Source organism: Camelus ferus, chromosome 8 (genome assembly GCF_009834535.1).
Source record: "Camelus ferus isolate YT-003-E chromosome 8, BCGSAC_Cfer_1.0, whole genome shotgun sequence".
In the NCBI taxonomy this organism is placed as follows: domain Eukaryota; kingdom Metazoa; phylum Chordata; class Mammalia; order Artiodactyla; family Camelidae; genus Camelus; species Camelus ferus.
In genome coordinates this window covers 66415358-66437956 of record NC_045703.1, presented here as the reverse complement: position 1 = coordinate 66437956, position 22599 = coordinate 66415358, and the positions used below count along the sequence as shown (strand labels likewise).

Here is a 22599-nt window from a genome sequence, read left to right as displayed (position 1 = left end):
CCACAAAGACACTCAGCCCACATTTATCAACTTTGTTCTTATTTAAAAACCTTCTAAAATCCAGTTCTACTGCATCCACAGTATTCCCCAGCAATCCCATTTAACTGGGAAGTCTGACCCATGGGTAAGTGAGAAGGTATGTATTTGAAACCCTGCCTTGTTTCAAAAAGGATAAGATGTCAGGAATAGAATTGGTCTGACACCACTTATTCTTAGAAAAACCCTACTCATGTCTAATGTTCATTTCATTTTCAAAAGGCCGACAAACCATCCTCTTAAATAATTTCCTTCTAGAATAAGACCAAAGTCAAGCCCACCTGCAGCTTGCTGACTCCTAGTCACAGCTCTTTTTCAAAGTTGACGGCAACAGCTGTAAATGCTGATATGCCATGAAACCAGCTGTCTGTTCCAAGAGACTCAAACTCACTTCCCAATTTAGCAACTGACGTTCATCCAGCATTCTGTAGGTATACTCTTGTGACTTTCTCTCCTATCTTATTAATAAGACTAATTTGAGTACTCGTGCTCCGGTTGGGCAGAGTTAAACAACAGAAACAGCTTGTTCCACAGCTTATCCTAATTCTCCCTAACCTATTGTCTTAGGCAGTTCCAGCTGCCGTAACAAAAAGCACAGAGTGAGTGGCTTATACAGTAGAAGTCTATTTCCTCACAGCTCTAGAGGCTAGAAGTCCGAGATTAAAGCTCTGGCCAATTTAGTTTCTGGTGAGGGCTCTCTTCCTGGCTTGCAGACAGCCACCCTCCTGCTGTGTCCTCAGGGGTAGAGATCACAGGCTCTCTCCTGTATCTTCTCCCAAAGACATAATCCTTTCAGATCAGGGCCCACCCTTATGACCTCATTTAACCTTAATTACTTCCTTACTTCAAGTACAGCCATGCTGGGGGTTAAGACGTCAACATATGAATTTGGGGGGAATACACAAATCCGCTCCATAACTGTCCTCAGTGGAAGGTTTCTTAAAAAGGAAAACTGAAGTAGCAAGTGCAGAGAATATGGAAGAATTCAGTGCCAGCTCTAATTGCCTATTCTTTTTTCCAAGGCAGGCAGATCTTAGTCTTGACTTTGCTTTAAGCATGATCACAGTTGATGACAGTTGCTGTTCATGACATCTCTTGGCCTGTGGTTTTGACAGCCCTGGACAGCCACGTGCTGTTGCCTCATCTTCTCTCAACAAGCAGAGGTACTTCCACCAGCGGTTCAGTCCTGTCACCATGCTGCCTTCCAGGGCCCCCTCCCGTCATTTGCAGGAGGGCTCATGCCTTCCCAGCCCACGTAATGCATCACATGTGGGAGCTTACTTACCTTTGTCGTCTTAACTCCTAAGAACTGATCATTAGAAGCAAGAGTCTGACTCTTTTTGGTTCAGATGCTTTATCTTGCTTATCAAGTTCAAGGACACCTGGAGCACATTCTTCTGCTTGGCAGGTATTGATAACATAAGGCTGTTGTTGTTGCTTTCTTATCGTTGTACGGTTCCTGTTTTTATTGCTGCATAGTAAACTGCCCCAACATGGGGTAACTGTATCAGTTATGTATTGCCACATCCCAAGTCACCCCAGAACTTTGTGGCTTGAGACGGTACTTATTATCTCTCAGTTTCTGTGGGTCGGGAATCTGGGTGCAGCTTACCTGGGTCCTTTGGCCTGGGCTCTCTCACAGTCAAGGTGTCAGCCGGTGCTGAAGTTTTCTCGAGGCTCGACTGGGGAAGGATCTGCGCCCAGGCTCACATTGTGGTTGTTGGCAGGATCTAGACATTGCTCTCTGTTCCTTGTTACGTGGGCCTCCCCAGCGGGCAACTTACAACACGTAGCTTTGCTTCATCGAGTGAGCACGTGAGAACCCAAGAGGGTGAGAGAAAGATGGAAGGCACAGTCTTTTGTAACCTAATCTCATGAGCAAGATCCCATCCCTTTGAGTCTATTCTTTTCTTTAGAAGCAAATCATAGGTCCATCCCACACTCAAGGAGTGAGGATCACACTAGGGTGTGAATACCAGGAGGTGGGAGGTCACTGGGAGCCATTGTAGAAGCTGCCTCCTACAGTGGCTTGAAACAGCAGTCGATTCTCTCATGGTTCTGCGTGTTGCCTGAGCCCAGTTGGGCAGTTCTTGCTGCAGGGGGGGGGTCCTCCCTTACAAATGCAGTCAGATGACATCTGGGGCTGCAGTCATATGAAGGCTTGACTGTGTTGGACATCCAGAATGGCATCTGCACTTGCATGTCTGGGGCCTGAGCTGGGATGGCTGGGAAGCTGGGGGCTGGCTTCTCCACATGGCTAGCCTGGGCTTCCTCACAGTCTCAGGGAAGTCGGACTTCACACGTGACGGCTGGTTTCTCCTGGGACAGATGCTCTGAGATACCTAAGCAGAAGCTGCAGGGCTGCCACCACCTAGCCTCGGGCATCATTCAGCATTACTACCCCACGTCCTGTTGGTAAAAAGAAAGCCAGCGCCAGCCCACTTCCAAGAGCAAGAAACAACAGAACAGTGTGAATCCTGGGAGGAGTGGCTCTTTGAGGTACCATCTTTGGAGACTGGCTACCATCGTCTTGAAGTCCATAAATGAAAATGTTTGCTTCCTCTCTTTTCTTCGTCTCCAAAGGTAAGAAAACTATGCACAGAGTTTTCAGAGTCACATTAGAGTTTACTGCTGGGTTAAGGAGTTGACATACATTATCTCATTCTGCCCTCTAAGCAACGAGTAAAACAAAAGCCCTCTTATGCCTCGGTACCTCTTGGTCCTTGCAATAACGGAGGCGAGCGAGCCTGCCGGTGCCCAGCCCTGCTCTCACACCACACAGCCATCACGCACAGGCCCCACGTGTTCCCACTTACCAGGAATTAGCATCCAGTATACCTTACCCTTCACATCCTCTGCCTTTGATAGATTGAGAGTTGTTAAGAATCAGCCCCAATTGATTAGACAGAAATTTATTCTCACTGTTCCAGCAAAGCCTGCCCACCACCATCTCCTAGGACTTCACCTTGCTGGCCTTTGTTTGTCCTCAGCTTTCCAGGACCTGGCACCCAGCCTGGGACAGAAAGACAACTGCACACATGTACTGAACAAATGACTCAGTGGGATTTGTTAGCTGATGGGTAATACACCAGGGTGTTTTCTAATAGTTGAGAGACTTGGGGGAAGGAAAGGGAAGGGGGCTACAGGGGCAGTGAGTGTATCCCTTGGGGGGTGGGATGCCTTCTGGCTTAAGCAAATTGCTGGCCTAAGTTCTCCTGAGACTTTCCTGGCAGCCCAGGACAGTGGGTCACCCAGCTTCTGGCCTGTACATGTTCTGAGTTACTGGGCAAAACTGTTTTAATGTTTAAAGAATATCTTAGCTTGGTTCCCTCGAAAACAGAACCTGAGGCACAAGTTTCCATGCTAACATGGTGGGGAGCCGGTACAACCTCTGGGAGACAAGAAGAGAGAATTAAGTGCGGCAGGGACTCAGGAGGATAAATTCAAGGGAGCACAAGCTGTCTTGCAGGTTAGCTCCGGGGAGATGGGCGGTCTGACCATGTCTGGGAAGAACCCGTTGGCTCTGTCCTGCCATCTGTCTCCCACAGGCCAGAGTCTGACCTACACATCCAGGTTATGTTCTGGGCCCTGCAAGCAGCCACCGGGAGCCAGAGCGTGGGGGCACCTGTCCAGTCAGCGGAGCCTCCCTTGCCAGTCCCGGGGCTCCTTAGTCTAGGGGGCAGAGGGAGCGGGGTAGGGAACTCTGTGAACCTTCACAGGACAGCTCAGGTGGGGAAGCAAGTCCAGGGGCCACAGTTGGGGTGGGATGGTGGCTTTGGGGCAGGGCTCACCGATCTGGGGGACCTGTCAACCACATTCAGTACAAAGAGATGGACAAGGTTTCAAATCATTGCTGCAAAGACTAGGGAAATGAGCAGCCTGGGAAACCTAGCAGGATCTGGGGGCTTTGTTGAGGCCCCAGCTAAGGCCCGTGATCTCATACTAACAGTGACTTCCTTTAATGCCTGCCTGATGTGGTTTCCTCCTGCAAATGAGCAATGTGAGCACAGACTATTTTGGTATTGATCAGACTAGGGGCTCCCAGGCAGCTGAGACAAAGGGACAGAGGAACAAATTAATTTAAGACAATGGGTCTCAAAATTTGCTGAAGTCAAAATCACTTGGGGGGGAGCTTTATAAAGTTGCAGTGCCAAGGCTGAACCCCAAACCAATTAAATCAGAATCTGAAGTAGGGCGCTGTAGGCATCAGTCATTTTTAAGGCTCTCTAAAGGATTCCAAAGTGCAGCAAAGTTGATAACCAGTGGTTTGGGGCACTGGGAAGAGAGATTAAGAAAATGGAATCTATGCAGAATCAGTTCCAGCTCCTTCCTGAGATCCAGTTTCATTTTTGCTCTTTGTTTCCATGAATTACCTCTGTATCTTTGTAATAAATTCCCTCTTTTTGGCTGAAATTAATACTTGCAACCAACAATATTAAATGCTTTAATGCCGTATCTCAATAGAGTAACCATTAATGTCTCTGAGTGTCCTTGACATTGCTCTCAACAAAGAGAACTACAGTAAAGTTATTATTCTTACTGCGGCCGGAAGGAATGGTGTTTGATTTTGCCTGTAGCCCTGCAGGAAGGAGCTGAGGCCTGCCCGCTGTTGGGAGGATGCCCAGTCCTGGGCGCCTGAATCATTCACTGCTGGGCAGTAGGCATGCCTGCCCTCTCCAAGTTGACTGTTAAGTAATCTTTGTTGGCCTGAATCCAAAGTTGAGGGCTCTCTTCACTCAAGGCATCGAGTTACACTAGATCCACCATCATGCTGGATGGATCAACCAGGGGAAACCAATCTGCACATAGAAACATAGCCCTGTCTTCCAGTCCTCACAGGCTTGGTGGTTAGACATCAGCGTGACTTTGTTGGTGTGCTGCACCGCCAGCAGATACAGCTACAGGGCACTCTCCCAGCCACGTGGGTGTCTGAAGGACTGAAAGGGCACAGCTGGCCCGGGTTGAGCAATGTTGTTCCCAGGTTGCCTCATTGCCTCGGGGACAGAGCGGGCAGGCCAGGCTCCACCTGCCCACACTCCCCACATCCGTGTGCAGCACGTGCTGGGGGTGCATGGCTCACCTCTCACTTTCAGAGCTCGGCTTCCAGAGGGAACCACCCTCCACCCAAGCCGCGCCCCACACAACAGACCAAGCTGCTCAAATAAGGTCCACAATTTGCCATTAATTGCAAGTTAGGGTAAATGCCGCGTGGGTCAGTCTCGGACCCACGATGGGGCTGTCCTTGTCCAGCTGCAGGTCAGGGGTCACTGGGCTACAGAAATCTTCTGCTTTGGCTTTGAATATACAGGGCAAGGGGGTTTATCCTGATTTCCTAGGTGTGACCTAAACTACACAACTCAAGTAAATACGGAGCAGGGCAGGAAGAGGCAGGGAGGCTGGTATAGAAAAGACAGGAAGCAGTGCCCTGCAGTCTGGGCTGAGCAACCCCGGAGTGGGGGCAGGAGGACCTGCAGAGAGAGGCCCTGAGAGGGGCCGCCAGGCACCCACCCATCCTGGGAGGAGCTGGGAGGGGCCTGAAGCAGCAGCTTCTGAAAATCCCACCTCCTGATGCATTTCCTTTGAGAGAACTGCCGGAGCATTCTCGGGCTATTTTCATTAGATTCCATTTAGGGTAGTTATTTTTTCTTAAGTTACGGAGCAGATAAGATAGTATCAAGGAATTTTGTTTCAGGATCAGAAAGGAAGTGCTCCAAAAGAGTTGTTGTTAAAGAAAGGGCCTCGAGGGGTTTTGCCCTGTGGGGATTCTCCTTCGAGAACCACGGCCCAAAGGCTCGGATGCCATGCTGTCTCTATTGAATGGGGAGGCTGGGCGAGGGCTGAGGCAAAAAGAAGGCCAAGAGGATGAGAGAGCCTAACGAGGAGGGAAAACCATTCCAGAGTGGAGAGGTACAAGGGGGTGTGTGCCCCTGTCACCTCTGCCCACCACCCCGCAGTGACCCCAGCTCTCACACAGGCGACTCCCAGAGGACAGCGCATCTACAGAGCCTCCAGCCCTGCCTCCTTCAGCTCCACCTGGAGTCACTCCCTGTGGACTGGTCACTTCCAGGCCGTTTCTCACCTCTAGGGTGACCAGTTGGCTCAATTTTGCTGGGACTAAGGCATCACCCAGGACACTGGACTTTCGGTGCTAAAGCCAAGACGATTTGGTCATCCTACCTTTAACCCAACAGCCCCTGAGCGAGCTGGCTTCCTCCTCTGCTGGAAGGCCGGGCCAGAGCCTGTGTCCTCTGCCAGTGTCCCACATCCTCCTTTGCCCTGTGCACATACCACACACCATAAACACACACCACACACACACACCTTTCCCAACCTGAACAGGATAAACCCCAGGCAGCTCAGGTAACACAGAACAGATCATGGATAGCTTTGCTGGGGAGACGGTCACTGGCCACCTGCGTCAGACCCACAGCTGTCTTGGCTTTAGAGCCAGGAGGGGCCTGAGATCATTCAGCAAGATGCACAGACCTAACTTCCAAAACGGTAGCAATGGCTCCGCGTCAGGACTCAGTCCTCCTGACTCTTTTCATCAAACATTCTGCTGCTAGTTTAGAAAGTATTCTCAGAGAGGAACCTAAATCCATAGCCCTCTGGCAATCGTGCTCCCCCAAAGATGTTGAAGTCCTAACCCCCAGTGCCCGTGAACATAGTCTTTTGGAAATAGCGTTTTTGCAGATGATCAAGTTAAGATGAGGTCAAGAGTGGGCCCTGATCCAATCCGACTGGTGTCCTTATAACAAAGGGAAACATGGATGCAGAGACAGACATGCATAGAAGGCAGACAGCCACCTATGAGCCAAGGGACATGTGAGGCCACCAGAAGCTGGGACAGAGGCCTGGACAGGTCCTCCTTCACAGCCTGCAGAGGAAACAACCCCCCAATATCATGATCTCAGAATTATGGCCTCCAGAACTGTGAGACAATAAAATGTCTGTAGTTTAAGGCCCCCAGCTTGTGGCGCTTTGTCATGATGGCCCTGGACACTAACCCAGAGCCCCAGCTTTCATATTTCGGGGACGAGGCTTCAGGTTTGGGGTGTCCTGCCCCAGCTCGGAGGCTCACCGGGCAAGGGGTGCTTTTCTGCTGCAAAGCTGGGTCATCGCTGCAGCCCTGTTACTCTGGGGCCCAGAGAACAGATGGGGTGCTTACACCTGCTCTGCTCTTTGGGAAATGAGTGGCTTTATCTTTTCTTCTTGGTTCAGAATGAGATGTAGCAGTGAAGAAAAAAGAACCAAACAACTCTGCTGCATGGGCCACAGCTCTGTTTACATTAAGACCTACATAAAAACCATTAGGCCTGGGGGAGCCACCAGGAAGAGCCCTGACAAGCATATAGCACCTCCACAAGCATGGGCAGCCCATTCAAGGCATTTTGGACGTCCCTCAGGCACAGAGTTGTGCCACCTGGAAACACCAAATGATGAATGAACAAAGCGTGGTGAGACGGGACTGGTGGGTGTTGTGCGTCCAACAAGGCTACCGTTCCCCCGGGGCCTAATCACACCTTCATCGTACCTCAGTGACGGGGACAGAGCAGACAGCTGTTCAGCAGAGAAGTCCCAGCTAAGAAAGCGAGAAGCAGGGGGCAGGACGTGTAGACATGCACAGCACGGGGATGAGCCCTCACACCGCCAGCAAGCTGCCCCTCTCTTAGGCCTCCTGGGGTTGCACTCAAGCACCTGAGGGAAACCTGTGCTCTGTGGAAAGGAATCATTCTTCCAATATTAAAGCAAGGGGGGCTTAACCCTGCAGCTAAGGAGGTACCCTTACATGTTTGGAAATCCATAACGAAGGTGCAGAGCGTGACGGGGAGAGGAACAAAGTGGCCGTGATGTGATGGTGGGAGACGTCGCCCATGGCTGGCCAGGGAGAGACTGGGCTTGGCGGGGTGGCGTCAGCCCCTTGCTGGGACACAGCCCCTGGGCCTTCGTGCATCAGGTGTCAACCAGGATCCTGGTGATGCTTAAAAGCAGAGCTTCCAGTGCTGTATTTACCAGACTGACTGTCCATCCCACTTCTTAGTTTTAATTTCTTAAGTGGCATTTCCCTGTGTCCTGAGTTGGAGCATCTCTTCATATGCCTTTTGCATTTCCTAATCCTGATGCTTTGCCCACTTGGGGATATTTTGCCAAGGGAAGTGGTGGCGGTGGTGGTATAGGATTTCTTCATATATTCTACATAGTGTTTCTTTATAAAGAATCGATCTTGAAAACACCTTGTATTTTCCAGTTCACTGTTTTAAAACTTTGTCTCATAGGGTCCTAAGCGGAACAAAAATTCCCAATTGTGGTATGATCAGACCCACCACTCCCTTTGCCATGTGAATTGTGACTTCATAGTTTTAAGAAGTATCTTCCTCCCTGGAGGTGTCAAAGACAGTCTCCTACCTTTTCCTCCATTTACTTCAGAGCGCTACTTTTCCCATTCAGGGCTTTCTCCTTGACTCCGCCTTTGCACAGGTGTGAGGTAGGGATTGAGTTTCATTTTTCTCCATGTTTTGGGCAAGATTCCCCAGCACCATCCAAAACAATCCTCCCTTTCATCATTGATACGTGATGCTACCTTAATTGAATATTACACTCATGTATACATGGGTCAATGTCTAGACTCTACTTTTGTTTGCCTATGTGTTTATTTTTGACCAAAACCATATGTGTTTATTGTCACGGCCTTAGAGTACATGAAAAGCCCTTCTCTTTACTCTTATTCTTGTTCTTTATTGTTTAAATAACAGCTCTGTAATTCATACATCATAAAATTCACTATTTTAAGATGTACAATTCAGTGTTTGTTATTACATTCACAAAGCTGTGTTACTATTTAATTTTACAACATTTTCATCACACCCCAAAAGAAACTACCCATTAGCAGTATCTCTTTGTATCCCCTCTTCCTAGACCCTGGCAGTCACTCATCTATTTTCTGTCTCCATGGATTTGTGTCTTCTGGATATTTCATATAAGTGGAATCATACAATATGCGGATTTGGGAGAGTGGCTTCTTTCATTAAACATAGTTTTCTAACCTCATCCATGTTGTAGCATGTATCAGTGCTTTGCTTTTTATGGCTGTAAATACTCCATTGTATGGATATACCACATTTGTTCAACCATCCATCAGTTGATAGACATTTGGGTTGTTCCTACTCTTTGATTATTATCAATGCTATTACAAACCTTCATGTACAAATTTTTGTGTAGACAAGTTTCCATTTATTTGGGGTATATACTTAGGAGTGGAATTGCTGGGTCACATAGCAACTCGATGTTTAATCTTTGAGGGACTGCCAGACTGTTGTACAAAACAGATGCACCATCTTACATTCCTGCCAACAGGAGATGAAGATTCCAATTTCTCGACGTCCTCAACGATGTTTTTTATTATCTGTCACTTTTATTTGGGTGGGTGTGAAGCGGTATGTCATTATGGTTTTCATTTGCATTATTCTAATAGTTATTTAGTGGATTCCTTAGGATTTTCTATACCCAAAATCATGTCATCCGCAAATTTACTTCTTCCTTTTCAATCTTAATTTTCTTGCCTAACTTCCTTGGCTAGCACCTCCAGTACAATGTTAAATAGACGTGGCAAGAGTGGACGTCCTGATGTTAGGGAGAAAGTATTCAGTCTTCCCCCACTAAGTATGTTAGCTGTGGGTTTTTCACAGATGCCCCTTATCAGGTTGAAGATGTTCCCTTCTGTTACAAATTTGATGCTTTTATCATGAATGGGTATTGAATTTTGTCAGATGCTTTTTCTGCGTCTATTGAGATGCTCATATGATTTTCACCCTTTATTCTATCAATATAATGTATTATATATGAACTGATTTTTTAATGTTAAAACAATCTTGAATTCCTGGGTTAAATCCCACTTGGTAGTGGTGAATAGTCTTTTTTTTCCCCCAATAATCCTATTGCTGGATCCAGTTTGCTAGTTTTTTGGTTTGGGAGATTTTTTTCTCCTTCTCCTTCCCCTTCTCTCTCTTTTTTTTTTTTTTTTTTTTTTTTTTTTTGGAATGTTGTGTCTCTATCCACTAGAGATATTGATCTGTAGTTTTCCTATGATGTCTTTGATTTGGTGTCAGGGTAATATTGTCTCATAGAATGAGTTGGGAAGTACTTTCTCCACTTCTAATTTTTGGAAGAGTTCATGAAGAACAGATACTAATCATTTAAAAATTTGGTAGTGAAGCCATCTGGCTCTGAGCTTTTGTTTGTAGGTAGCTTTTTGATTACTAGTTCAATTTCTTTTCTTATTACGAGTCTTTTTCAGATTTTCCACTTCTTCTTGAGTAAGTTTCAGTAGTTTGTGTCTTTCTAGGAATTTGTCCATATAATCAGATGTCTAATTTGTTGACACATAGTTGTTCATAGCATTCCCTTGCAATCCTTTTTCATTTCTGTAAGGGCAATACTAATGTCTCCTCTTTTATTCCTGAATTTTGTAATTTGAATCTTTTTTTATAAGTCAAGCTAAAGGTTTATAAAACTAGTTGATCTTTCCATAGAACCAATGTTTAGTTTTACTTATTTTTCCCATTGTTTTTATATTTTTATTTCATTAATTTTCACCATGATCTCTATTATTTCTTTTCTTCTGCTTGCTTTGGGTTTAGCTGGCTCTTTTTTTCCTTAGTGCTTTAAGGTGGAAGGTTAAGTATTGATGAGATCATCTTGTTTAAGGCAGGCATTTACAATTATTAATTTCCCTCTAAGCACTATTTTAGCTGTACCCCATATGTTTTGGTATATTTTACCTTTTTTTCACTTATTGAGAACACCCCCAAATGTCCCTGAAGCTGAGCTGGCATCAAGATACTGTTCCAAAGCCAAAACAAAAAGCAGGAATTCTTAGAAGGCATGGTATGACCAGAAGCAGGTCCTGCCCCCCTTATGAAATAAGTGAAGAAACAAACAACACAGGAGCCAACATGCCGAGACCACCTTTAACCTTTAACACATTTATATAACAACATGGGCAGGGGGCAGGGGTAGAAGCCAGACCAACAGATGTGGAAGAAGATAGCCTGGTTGCTCCCAAAGGAGGATGGGCTGAGGGAAGTCTGTTTAAGCAGATTGGAAGGAGTCAAGAGTGGAGGGGAAGATGACCTGAGAACAAGAGGGGATCATTGATGGAGGAAGATCCCAGAGCAGGGAGAGGAGAGCCATCAGGAGTCATGGGGGAGGGGTGCTGCCTGGGGAAGTTGCATGGAGCCGTAGGGGTGAGCCTGGGGGTAGCTGACCTGCCCCAGCGTCCACCTCTGGCCTCTCATATCTGTGCTTGCTTGGGTCCTTGACCCATGGCCCACCTGGTGCCTGCATCTTGTCCCAGATGGAACACAACACCACCGCCTCCCTCACTGAGCCAGATTTGTGCCAAATTCCAAGTTCTCAAGCATGTGAGTGTAATGAAATTATTTTTTTACCTTTGAAATAATAGAGACAGAGAAGCTAGTTCTAAAACTCACAACCTCATCAGGGATATTTATAACTTCCTCCCACCAAAAAAGAAAAGACAGAGACATCAGTGCTCAGAAGTCACAGAGTTGTCTCCAGGAACTTGAAAACAAGGAGAAAGTCAGCCTGCTGAAACATTAACATTAAAATCAGGACAGATGGGACAGGATAAAGATATGCAGATTTGCCTTAAATAGAAGAAATGGTTTAAACCTGACAGCAACCTGACCAGAGGTATTAATCCCAAGAGGAAGGATGGTCAGCCTGGGCGCCTGGTAAATGGAGAATCAGCCAAGGTGACTGTTGACGGCAGCCTCTCAGCTTTGTTTTTTGTTTGTTTGTTTGTTTTCTGCTGGGCACTTTACATATTTATGTATTTAAGCCACTCAGCTTTGTGTAGGGGAGAGGGAACCTTGACCTAAGACTTCAAATTTTGAAGAGATGCCGGCACCAGGCTCTCTCAGCCTGATGCTCATCAACAGTCCCCTCACACCCATGGGTTCTGCATCCTGGCTGAGAAGCAGCCTAGACCAGTTAAATCAGAATCCTTGAGGCTGGAGCCTGGGCATCTCAATTTTCAAAATCTCCCCAAGGTGATTCTGATGTGCAGCCAGCATTGAGAGTCTCTGATCTAACTAATTCACCTGGCTCTGATACCAGGCCCACCATTGCCTGTGTTCTCATGGGTCTGCATCAGCTAACTAAATAAACTGGCATCTGGATTCTGTACAGCAGTCCAGAACTTGGTTAATGTGAAGGCCTCACTGAAAACTAGTTCTTCTCTCAATGAGTTGGTTAAAAGAAGCCAGCAAGAATGAGGGCCAGCTGCAGAGCCCTGACGAATTAACCAAGGTGACAAATTCACCAAGGTGATGAAATGTTGCTTCTAGAAGACTCTTGGGTGAGGACACCCCTGCGATCACTTCACTGGCCAAGAAAATTCAAGCCCAACTTGATTGCTCCTATATTTCACAAAGATAAATTAATAACCTGAGAAAAAAAAATGGATCAGAAAAATGGCCAGCCACATATTTTCCAAGAGCTGAGCTCTAAATGAACGTATCTCTTGTCTTTCATGTTTCTTTAGCTCTTTTTCATGTATGCCATGGACATAGTTGACTGCCTATCCAACATCCATTCCTTATATCTTCTTCCTAACAGAACCCCAGTTTGGTTCAGCTAATTACCCCTCCTCCCTTGAAGACCTGTGTCTTCGGCAAACTGGCTCCACCCTCAGCTCCTGAGGCACTCTGATTTGCCTGAGTCTAATTCCATCCTTTTGCCAGCTTGTGCTCTAGAAAGGACAAGTGGCCTCCATCTAGTCAGAGGCACAGTAGCTGGTGTTCCTTAAATCTGTCTAATAAGGCATACCACAAATACAGAAAAGTACATGTGTCATGTGTACAGCTTGAGTTGACCTGTGTAACAAGCACCCAGAAAGCTGAGCTGGCATCAAGACACTGTCCCAAAACCAAAACAAAAAGCAGGAGTTCTTAGAAGTCATGGTATGACCAGAGCAGGTCCTGCCCCCCTTATGAAATAAGTGAAGAAACAAACAACATGGGAGCCAACATGCCGGCTTTCCAGTCATTGCCCCTTTCTAGTCATTGTCCCCTCAAGGGGAACCACTACCCTGACTTCCAACAGCGTAGTCATTCTGCCTGTTTCAAATTTCTTTATATAAGTGGAATCAAACTGTGTGTATTCTTTGTACTCAGCCTCTTTTGCTTGCACATTGTGTGTGTGAGACTCATCCTTATTGATGTGTGTAGTTGTAAGCCGTTCACTTTTATTATTGTATCATATTCCATTACGGAAGAAGCCAAATTTATCCATTCTACTGTTGATGAATATTTGGCTGCCTTCCAGTTAGGACTATTACAAGTTGGGCTGCTATGAACATTTTAGTGCATGTCTGTTGACAAGACATGTGTACAGACATACCTAAGAGGAGTGGCTGGGCCAAAGGGGATGTGTATGTTCAATGTTAGTAGTTACCGCAAATATTTTCCATGGTGATTGTACTAATTTACTCTCCATCTGCAGTGTGGGGAAGTTTCATGTCCTTGTTAACATGTCTGTCTTCTTCATTGACACCATTTGGTGGGGTTATAGAGGAGATTCAAGGAGTTTTGCTGTGGACTTCAAGTCGTTCCTTCTCTTTTAGAGAGCTTTAGAAAGCCACCCAGTTCTCCCCATGAATATGAATGAGAAGCAATAGCCCAAATGGTTATTAGTGGCCAATTGCAGCCAATTGCTATCCAGTGAAAAAGAAAGGACTTAGTGATGTCATTAAGCTGCTGGATCAGCAACTCAGTCTGTTACCTTATTGCTTAGGCCGGTTGCTTTGGTACTTCTGTTATCGGTTTTGGAAAGCCATCTTTAGTGTTATCTTCATAAAGCACCTGAGCCTCACAACACCCTTGTCTCATTTTTCTGATGTGAAAACTGATCACCAGTGAAATTCGATGATTTCCCCAAGGCCAGGGAGTTAGTGAAGTGAAGAGTTGGGATTTCAGACGCCCAACCTCCAGTTTTTCCACTTGCACGCATGGCACCCCCTTTCCTCGCAGGCAGTACAACTGTCATCTCTCATTTCATGAAAATGACTGTGAGTCCTTTGATTACACAGCTGCCATTTTTCAGTGATGCCAAATTATGTAGCTAATATGCAAATAGCCATGCCACCTAGCCATCTTTTGAAAATAGAGCATTAGCAGCTGTCTCCTTTCTATACCATGTTATGAGGAAACTGTCAACTACATGAGGCAAATCCCTGGTCCTCCAGGGAAAAATGAGCTGGTGATTTTTAGTCATAAATCACTAATGAGGAAATGAAGATGGTGAGAAAAGCAGGAGCAAAAATTATAGTAGCAAGTTCATCTTCCAGCTAGACAGATGCAGGAACTGTAACCATCAGCTTCCCAACTTAGAAACCCAGGAGAATTTCACCTAGATTTGTAAAGGTACAACCCATTGATATAAAAATTCAATGGAGCAGCGGAAGATAGTTCAATGACCTAAAACATTTCCTCACTATAAAAGAATCTTTGTGATTCAGCCTAAGTGCTCTGCTGACTCACAAGATGATAAAACATTCTGCAGTCAACTTGTTCTCAGGCCAATGGGGCAGGAGGGGTCCCCTTCCACCTATAGTGAATTCATAGTCTTTAAGATCCAACTCAACTAATGAAGTTGCTCCTGGAGCAAAGATTCAAATACTTGTATAGGGCAGGCAACCAAACTGCTCATGTCACCACCCCACTTACACCCTCTGATAGGCTTCACATTGGAACTCTAATGAAATCCATATCCCTTAGTCCTGCCTTCAAGGCTCTATAGGACTGGTCTTGCCTATTTCTCTGACCGTTATGCTCCAGACACACTGGTCTTCTGTCTGTCCCTTGTACATGCTGTGTTACTATGGCCTCAGGCTTTGCACTTTTTCTTCCTCTGCTGGAACTTTCCTCCCCAGATCATTATATAGTAGGCAATTCATTCTTCACCTCTCAAATATCACCTTTTCTAAGAGCCTTCCTTGACCACCTTCTCTGAAGTAGCAACCCATCCCTCTAGCATGTCACTTGGTTTATTATCTTCCTAGCATGCATCACAATATGTAATCACTTGCTTATAAGCCCCATGACATCAGGGACCCTGTATCCTCAACACCTAGAATGAAGTAGGTGCTCGGTAACTATTGGTTGAATAAATAGGTGAATGAATAAGGATGACCTAATTATGGATTAAACAATGATGAGTTTTTGTTTTCTTCTCTGCTACCTGATTTAAGACCACTTTGCTATTCAATAGCTCCTTTGCCAAAGAAGTGTTCCCAAGAGAACAAAATATAGAGGAAAAAAAAGCAGGGAAAAATTAGTGAGAACATACATCAAAAATAAGATTTGAAACTATCAGTGTTTGTTTGTACCATACTGTCAAGTCTCCTAGGGGGCTGAATTCCATAGTTTGTGAGGTTCATCTAAAAGCTACACCATGTGGTCTTGAGATTATACTCTTTAAATGGAATTTTCACTCAGTAATATTTCACTCAGTAATAATAGTGACCAATATATTGGTCAGCAATTATTGGTCAGCAAGATACTGATGAATATATTGGTCAGCAATATATTGGTGACTAGCCCCAAGGAAGCCATTAAACTTTTGAAAAAAGTCTGATGACAAGTGTGACACATGTTCTTCTGAGTACGTACACACATACTACTATTAGCCCAGGGTGGACTGCACAGAAATGACCACCACCACTTCAAAGATACCTGTGTAATATGCTTGCCATCCTTGAGCACAGAGTGAGTGAATCATCACTAGGACCTTTGCTTTAAACAGACATTTTGGTTCAAGCTTCCCATTTTACAGATGAGGGAGCTTGAAGTGCAGAGTTAGCAATTAACTTTCTCAGGGTCACAAAGATAGTTAGTAACAAAACCAATCTAGGCTCCAGGCTCAGGACTCCTGAAGGGTCCTTTCATCACCCTGCAATAGGCCAGGTAGGTGCAGACATTTGCAATGGATATATTTTCCCATCAGAACAGCAAAGTACAGGGAGGAAGGTGCGGGTGCTAAGGGAGTGCAGGGCCCCACAGCTCTCACTTTGGCTACAGGAGAAGGAGACAGAGATGAACAAAGACAAGCCTAAACCAACAGCTCCTTGGGGTGCTGATTCATAGCTACCCCCAGCATCTCCCCATGGTGCCGCTTAGCCCTGAGGCCATCTGACCCCAACCCTCGGCAGCAGCCCAGCCTGGGAGATTTTCACAGAAGCCCAGAGGCCTGAGTATCTTAGAGGAGAGGCCAAGGCCCGCCCTGCCCATGCTATGCTCGAGGGGGAGTGATGTCCCCTCAGATTAGGTCCCACTCAGCAAGGCCTGAGAGAAGACCTAGGGGGCGGTAGGCATGGGGGGGCGGTAATGCGTGGAGGTGGGGGGGGGGTGGTTGCGACAGGAAGGGAAGGGAGAAAGGGAGGAGCAAAGAAAGAAGGAAACTCCCTGGATTCCTTTCTCAGGATTTGAGAATCTCGCTCAGGTTTCTAGGGCATGGAAAACAGCTCTTCGCCCAAGCTCCCCGGATCTGCCCTTGACACCCAGAATGCGAGCGCCGCTGCCAGAAACAGAGGACCTGCCGCGTTCCCCACCCCCCACCCTCGCTTGGCCCGGGACGAGGACGGCAGGGGTGGGGCGGCCCAAAGCCCGGCTCTGCGCCCCGGCTCCCCGCAGCCTGGCCCACCGGGGGCCATGCAGCCCGCGCCGCCCCTACCTGTAGTAGCGGTCATCTTTGAAAGGCGTGAGGTCCTCCTTCAGCTCTCGGTATGCCTCCTGGAGCCGCTTGCACAGATGCTTGAGCTCGCTGCAGAGCGGGGGCTCGAAGGCAGGGTACTCGGCGTCCATGCCCGCGCCGCGCCCGCCCGCGCCAGACGCCGCCGCCTTCGCAAGCCCGGGCGTCCCCTCCTCCCTCCGCTCCGCCCTTTGTATTGCTTCCTTCGCCCCTTCTCTCTTGCCAGCTCCGGGGATCGGGGCTGCCAGCGCGCTGGGCGGGACCAAGGAGAAGGAAGAGCAGGTGGCGGGGGAGGTGGGAAGGGGGCGCAGAGGAAGGTGGGGTACCGCGCACGCAGAGCTCCGCCGCGGCAACTCCGGGAGCCGGCCCCTGGGAGGGTGGGGATGGGGGTCCCCGCCCCGCTGCCCCGCCCCGCCGAGGGAGGCCTAAGGAGGAAAGGGTGCCGCGCCCAGCAGTCGCCGCCCAGGGAGCGGGCAAGGGTGGGGGGTGGGGAGTCCCACACAAGGTCATCTGCCGCCCAGGGCAAAAATATAAAGGACCACCCTTGCTACTGCTCGCTTTGGGAAAGGGAAGAAACTGGAGGTGAGAGAAGAAAGGAAAATGGGACTTGGGGACCGACCGAGAGCTCCTTTTTGCTGGGAAGGTCAAAGGCTGGAACCGGTTATCACGCTCAGCACCACGGACAGCTCCCAGAATGCTTTCCCTCCCTTTGTGTTCCACTCGCAAAAATATTTTAAACGAAACCCATTACGGTTGTCATAATAAATTTTTTTAACGATAAAGGAACGTGTCCGAATGAGATACCTCTTCTCACATGTTCTATAGCCATCAAAACAAAACAAAAATTCCAAACAAAGGAGTTTCTCATCCTCTACAAAGCTCAACACTGGTGTGTAAAATAAAACTCACAAATCAACAGTCTTCCATGAGACTACTTATCCAAAGATGGTGTCATCTAGTCTTGTGATTTTTTCCAAAAACAAGTGGAGAAACAGTTGTTCCAGATGATGTCTGTGAGTTTCCACCTGAATCTAGTACAGGTTTCCATATGAGGTTGATCTTGTATGTGCTAGAGGAGCCTTCTACAAATACACATTTTGGGGGCCTAAATTACACTATTGACTCTAAATTATAGAATATGGTTCCCAGGAATCTGTACTTTTCAAAGCTCCTCAGGTGAGTCTAATGATCACTCACGTTTAGATATTCTCAGAATTTCCGTATTTCCTGCTTTTACCTATGCTCTAATTTCACTCATTCTTCCTTTCTCTTTATTCTTACCATCACGTTTTATTCCCCCCTTCCCCGTGCATTTTGGAACAACTTTTTTCTGCTAGCCAAGCTCTCCAGGCTGGCCTTGCAATATTTCCGTAACTTCTGATCATCGTGCACTATGCACAGTTAGGTTTTAGCCCTAATTCAATATTATGAGCATAGTATTTAATCATCTCAGGAAGACAAAGAAAGGGGCTCACAGCTTGCTATATCCAAAATACAGTGAAGAGAGACACACTAAGAAGAGATCCTTCAGAAAACATATGTGCAGATTTGTTTTCTGTAATGTAGTAGAAATTATGAGACCAGCATATGCCATATTTCAATTATTTCATGACTGGCTACAGAGAGATTATCATTAGGGGAAATATTCACTAACCCCAAAGATATCCCAGAACACTTTAAAAATCTCCAGGAATCCTCCCCTAGCCTCTCCAGCCTAAGCTCTTTCCCCACTTTGAACCACTGTAGCCCGTAGAAGACAATGTAAATCTTCTGGCTCCAGTACTGTGGGGGTACTAATCTACTTTGTTACCTCTTTCATCACAAAGAGCTGAAAATGCTAGATAAAATATCACATGCACATATGTGCATACACATATGTAACAACTGTGTAGATGTTATGCACACTGAAACGGTATAGTATACTGTCATTACTTTTCCTTTTCTGTACATTTTATTTCCTCTAGAATTAATAATTGTATTTGTTATTGCTTAGTTTTCTATGTATGATTATTAATTCAACATCAGGTACCCCACCAATTGTCTAATTCCCCTCTAAACAATGCATTCTATCAGTTTCATCTTTGTGAAATCTCTCTTTGTCTTCTGACCAGCTATGAACTGGTTGCCCTATGCCTGGCACAGGGCTGTCATCTGAGCGATCTCTTCACCACCATCTTGGGGGTTCTCTACCCTCTGTTCTTTGGATCCCATGTTTCTCTCTTTATTGGTGGAACATATCTTCTAGGGGACTTCTGAGAAAGAAGGCATGCAAGGAAAAATTTTTGAGGTCTTAAATGTAGAAAAATGTCATTCTTTTACCCTTACACGTTCTTGATAGTATGGCTAGGACTAGAACTCTAGATTGGAAATAGTTTTCCCTCTAAATTTTGAAGGCATTTCTCCATTGTCTCTCAGATTCTAGAGTTACTATTGAGAAGTCTGAAGCCATTAGAAATCCTGATCCTTTTTATATAATTGTATCTATTTCCCTGTGCTATACAGTATAAACTTGTTTATCTATTCTATATATACCTGTCAGTATCTACAAATCTCAAACTCCCACTCTTTCCCTTCCCACCCCCCACCTCCCTGGTAACCACAAGTTTGTATTCTATGTCTGTGAGTCTGTTTCTGTTTTATATTTAAGTTAGAAGATAATCTTAAAAATGGCCCCAAACAATCCCCCCTCCCTATAGGGGCATGATGCAGGTCCCGTCAAGAGACTGAGTCCTGTGAATTCCATTAATCTGGGCTGGATCTATACGGCTTCATCCTATAGGATACAAAGAAAGTGCTGTCCTGGGACTTCCGAGCACTGACATTAAGAAGGCCTGTCAGGTCCACTGTCTCCTTCTGAGAACCTACTGCCATGCTGTGAGGAAGCCCAAGCACCTGCACAGAGAGGGCCACATGGAAGGGAGTTGGACCCTTTGTCAACACTCAGCTGAGTTCTCAGCATCATATTGCCAGCCATGTGAATGCGCCATCATGGACCTGGGTCCTTCAGCTGGGTGAGCCACCCAGGTTAATGTCACATGGAACAACATAAGCTTTCTTTGCTAAGCTTAGCTCAAATTGCAATATCATAAGTGAATATATGATTGTTTATTTTAAGCCACTAATTTTGCAGCATAGCAATAGATAGATAAAATAAGGGGGATGAGGTGAATATGAATATTAAATGCATAAGGGCCCCTCCCATCCTTCTTCCTCCATTCTGCCCCCAGAATACTGGCAACCAGTTCTTCTCTTTCCAGTAAGGAAGAATCCTTCTCTATGGAGTTGGACTGGTTGTGTTAGTTTTCTATTGCAAAACAAAACATCTCAAAACTTAATAGCTTAAAACATCAACATACCATGAGTCTGTCAGTATAATGGGCTGAGATGGGCATTTCTTCTGCTCCATATGTTGTTCAGTCTTATTCATGTGGTTGCCTCTAGTTGAGAGCTGGGCTGGGGCTGAGAACTTTCAAGATGGCCTTGCTCACCCATCTGCAGTTGGTGCTGGTTGTTGGCAGAAGCAGCTCAGCTCTTCTCCCTATAGTTCACATCCTCCAGGGTTCCCTCCACACAGCCTCCAACAGGAAAGCTCAGACTGGCTTCCACAGGCTGGCTTTCAAGAAAAAACAGAAGGTGCAATACCTCTTAGGCCTAGGGCCAGAAGACATACTGTAACTCCCAACCCATTTGACTTGTCCAAGCAAATTACACAACCAGCCCAGATTCAAGGTAAGGAGAAATGGATTCTGTCCCTTGATGGGAGAAGGGGCTCAGTCACATGACAAAAGGGTGCCCTTTTGGAGTCCAATCTAAGAGAAAAGACCTGACAGTATTGACATCAGGGATTCCTCAAGGAAATAGCTCAGCCATATTATGTCCAACAAAGTCCCCTCCCTCCCTAAGTAAGTGCACACACACACACACACACACACACACACACACACACACACACACGCCCCTTCCAAGCATGTTAGTGCTCCAGTCTCAAACAGGAGCATTAAAGTGAGTCACTGGACGTCTGAAAAAAGCTTCTAATGTGAAAGAGACGTAACAAAGCAGTAAAGAGCAACTTGGAGAAAGTAGATTATAAAGGGAGAAGGATACATATTTTGAACTGTCATGAATATTAGAGAAAGAGCAGGAGAGAGGGAGGGAGAGTAGGAGGAGAAGGAGATGGAGGGAGGGAAAACACTGCATCCATGAAACAAGAACAGGATGATCTATAAGAATTAATATTCAGTGAACTAGTCAAAGCTCTTGGAAATTAAAAGCATCACAGTAGAAACAGAAATCTTAACAGAAAACTTGGAATACAATGTTGAATAAAAGTAGAAATGAAAAGTAAAAATAAAGAAATGAAAACTAGTAAAGAAATTAGAGGACTGGTTCAGCATGACCAGCTTTCAACTAATAGGAGTCCCAGAAAGAAATAATAGAGAAAACAGCGGGAAGAGACTTTGCAGGGAAACAATCAAGAAAATCTCCCCAAACTGAAGTATTGGATTGATAGGGGGAGATTTGCTCTAAAAGTCAGGTCCAATGGATAAGAACATCACCAAATAATCTTGAAACGTCATACTGTGGGCAAAATGAAGCTCCTATGTGCTTTCAGAAAGAAAAAAATAATATAACATGCTTTGAACTTTACCTGAAAAGAGACAACCAGCCAGGAATAAGACAAAAAGGAATTATGCAAACACCAATGAAAATTAGTCTGTAGGCATAAAGAAAGTCAAATTTGATTAGTATCTAACTTGTAATATAATTAAAAGGAACTCAAGTCCACTCCAGGAAGTTGAGCACAGAAGCACGTAAGAGTATGTACAAAGCCATAAGCTTTCTTTCCACCCAGACAACACTCAAGCCTCACGTTTGGGATGGGGAGATCCAGCAACAGGCTTCACCCACCGACACAGACTCACCAATTACGATATCATCAATCACAAGTGCTTTCTTGAAGACTTTTAGGAAGTTACTGGGCTCCTTTCTTGATTTGGTTAAACCTGGTGAAAATATCCTATGATAGTGACAGGGGAGACCTCTAGACTTAATCACATCTTTGGGATCTCTTTACATATGTGTCTCTCCCACAAGACTATGAACTCCTAGAAGGCAGGAACTGATTCTTACTCAATTTTGAATTTTCAGTACCTACGGCTGCCTGGGACATCATGGGTATTTAGTGTTTATTAAAATTAAAATTAAAATTAAAATTAAAATTAAAATTAAAAGTGCTCCCTTTCTGCCCCAATGTTTAACTTCTAAAAATCAGGATGCTAATGAGATTTTGAAAAAAGATTTGAAGCCAGCAACTTTTTATACATTGTCTAAGTGAAATACATCGTTCATCTATATGAAAATTAACTGAATTTACAGTTTGTAAATCTTCATTTTTGATGTCTCTTTAAAAGGTTGGTAGCAAAAAAGAAGAAATATCTATTAAAATTAATTCTTTGCATCCTTGTCTTTTGAAATATGAGATCATAAGAGACCTCTGAGTGACATGCATTTACATTCTGTAAGGCTTCCCAGTGGTTACTGGGTTGTTTATTTGCTAATTAGATTTTAAAGGGCATTGTTTCCTCTGAGAGCATAAGGGACTTGGCAACGAATCATCAAATCAAAAATACTCTTCAGATCATTTTCATCCTCTGAGAGGAATAAAATAGTCATAAGAAAGTCTATTTAGAGGATGAGATGAGAAGGACAATGAATATGGTTGGTATAATTTATTACTGCTGAATCACAAATACACAATTCTTTCTCTTCTCTTCAAAGAAACCCCACAATAAG

At 45.4% G+C, this 22599-nt stretch overlaps 1 protein-coding gene across 1 annotated transcript in view; it reads right to left on the bottom strand.

Moving 5' to 3' along the window:
- Window positions 1-16934, bottom strand: part of TMEM181 (transmembrane protein 181) — a 70291-nt gene extending 53357 nt beyond the window's left edge. The window contains exon 1 of the mRNA XM_032485269.1: window positions 16789-16934. Coding sequence (XP_032341160.1) covers window positions 16789-16919 — 131 coding nt within the window. The 5' untranslated portion in view covers window positions 16920-16934. The remainder of the gene's footprint in view (window positions 1-16788) is intronic.
- Between the last annotated feature and the right edge of the window lie 5665 nt (window positions 16935-22599).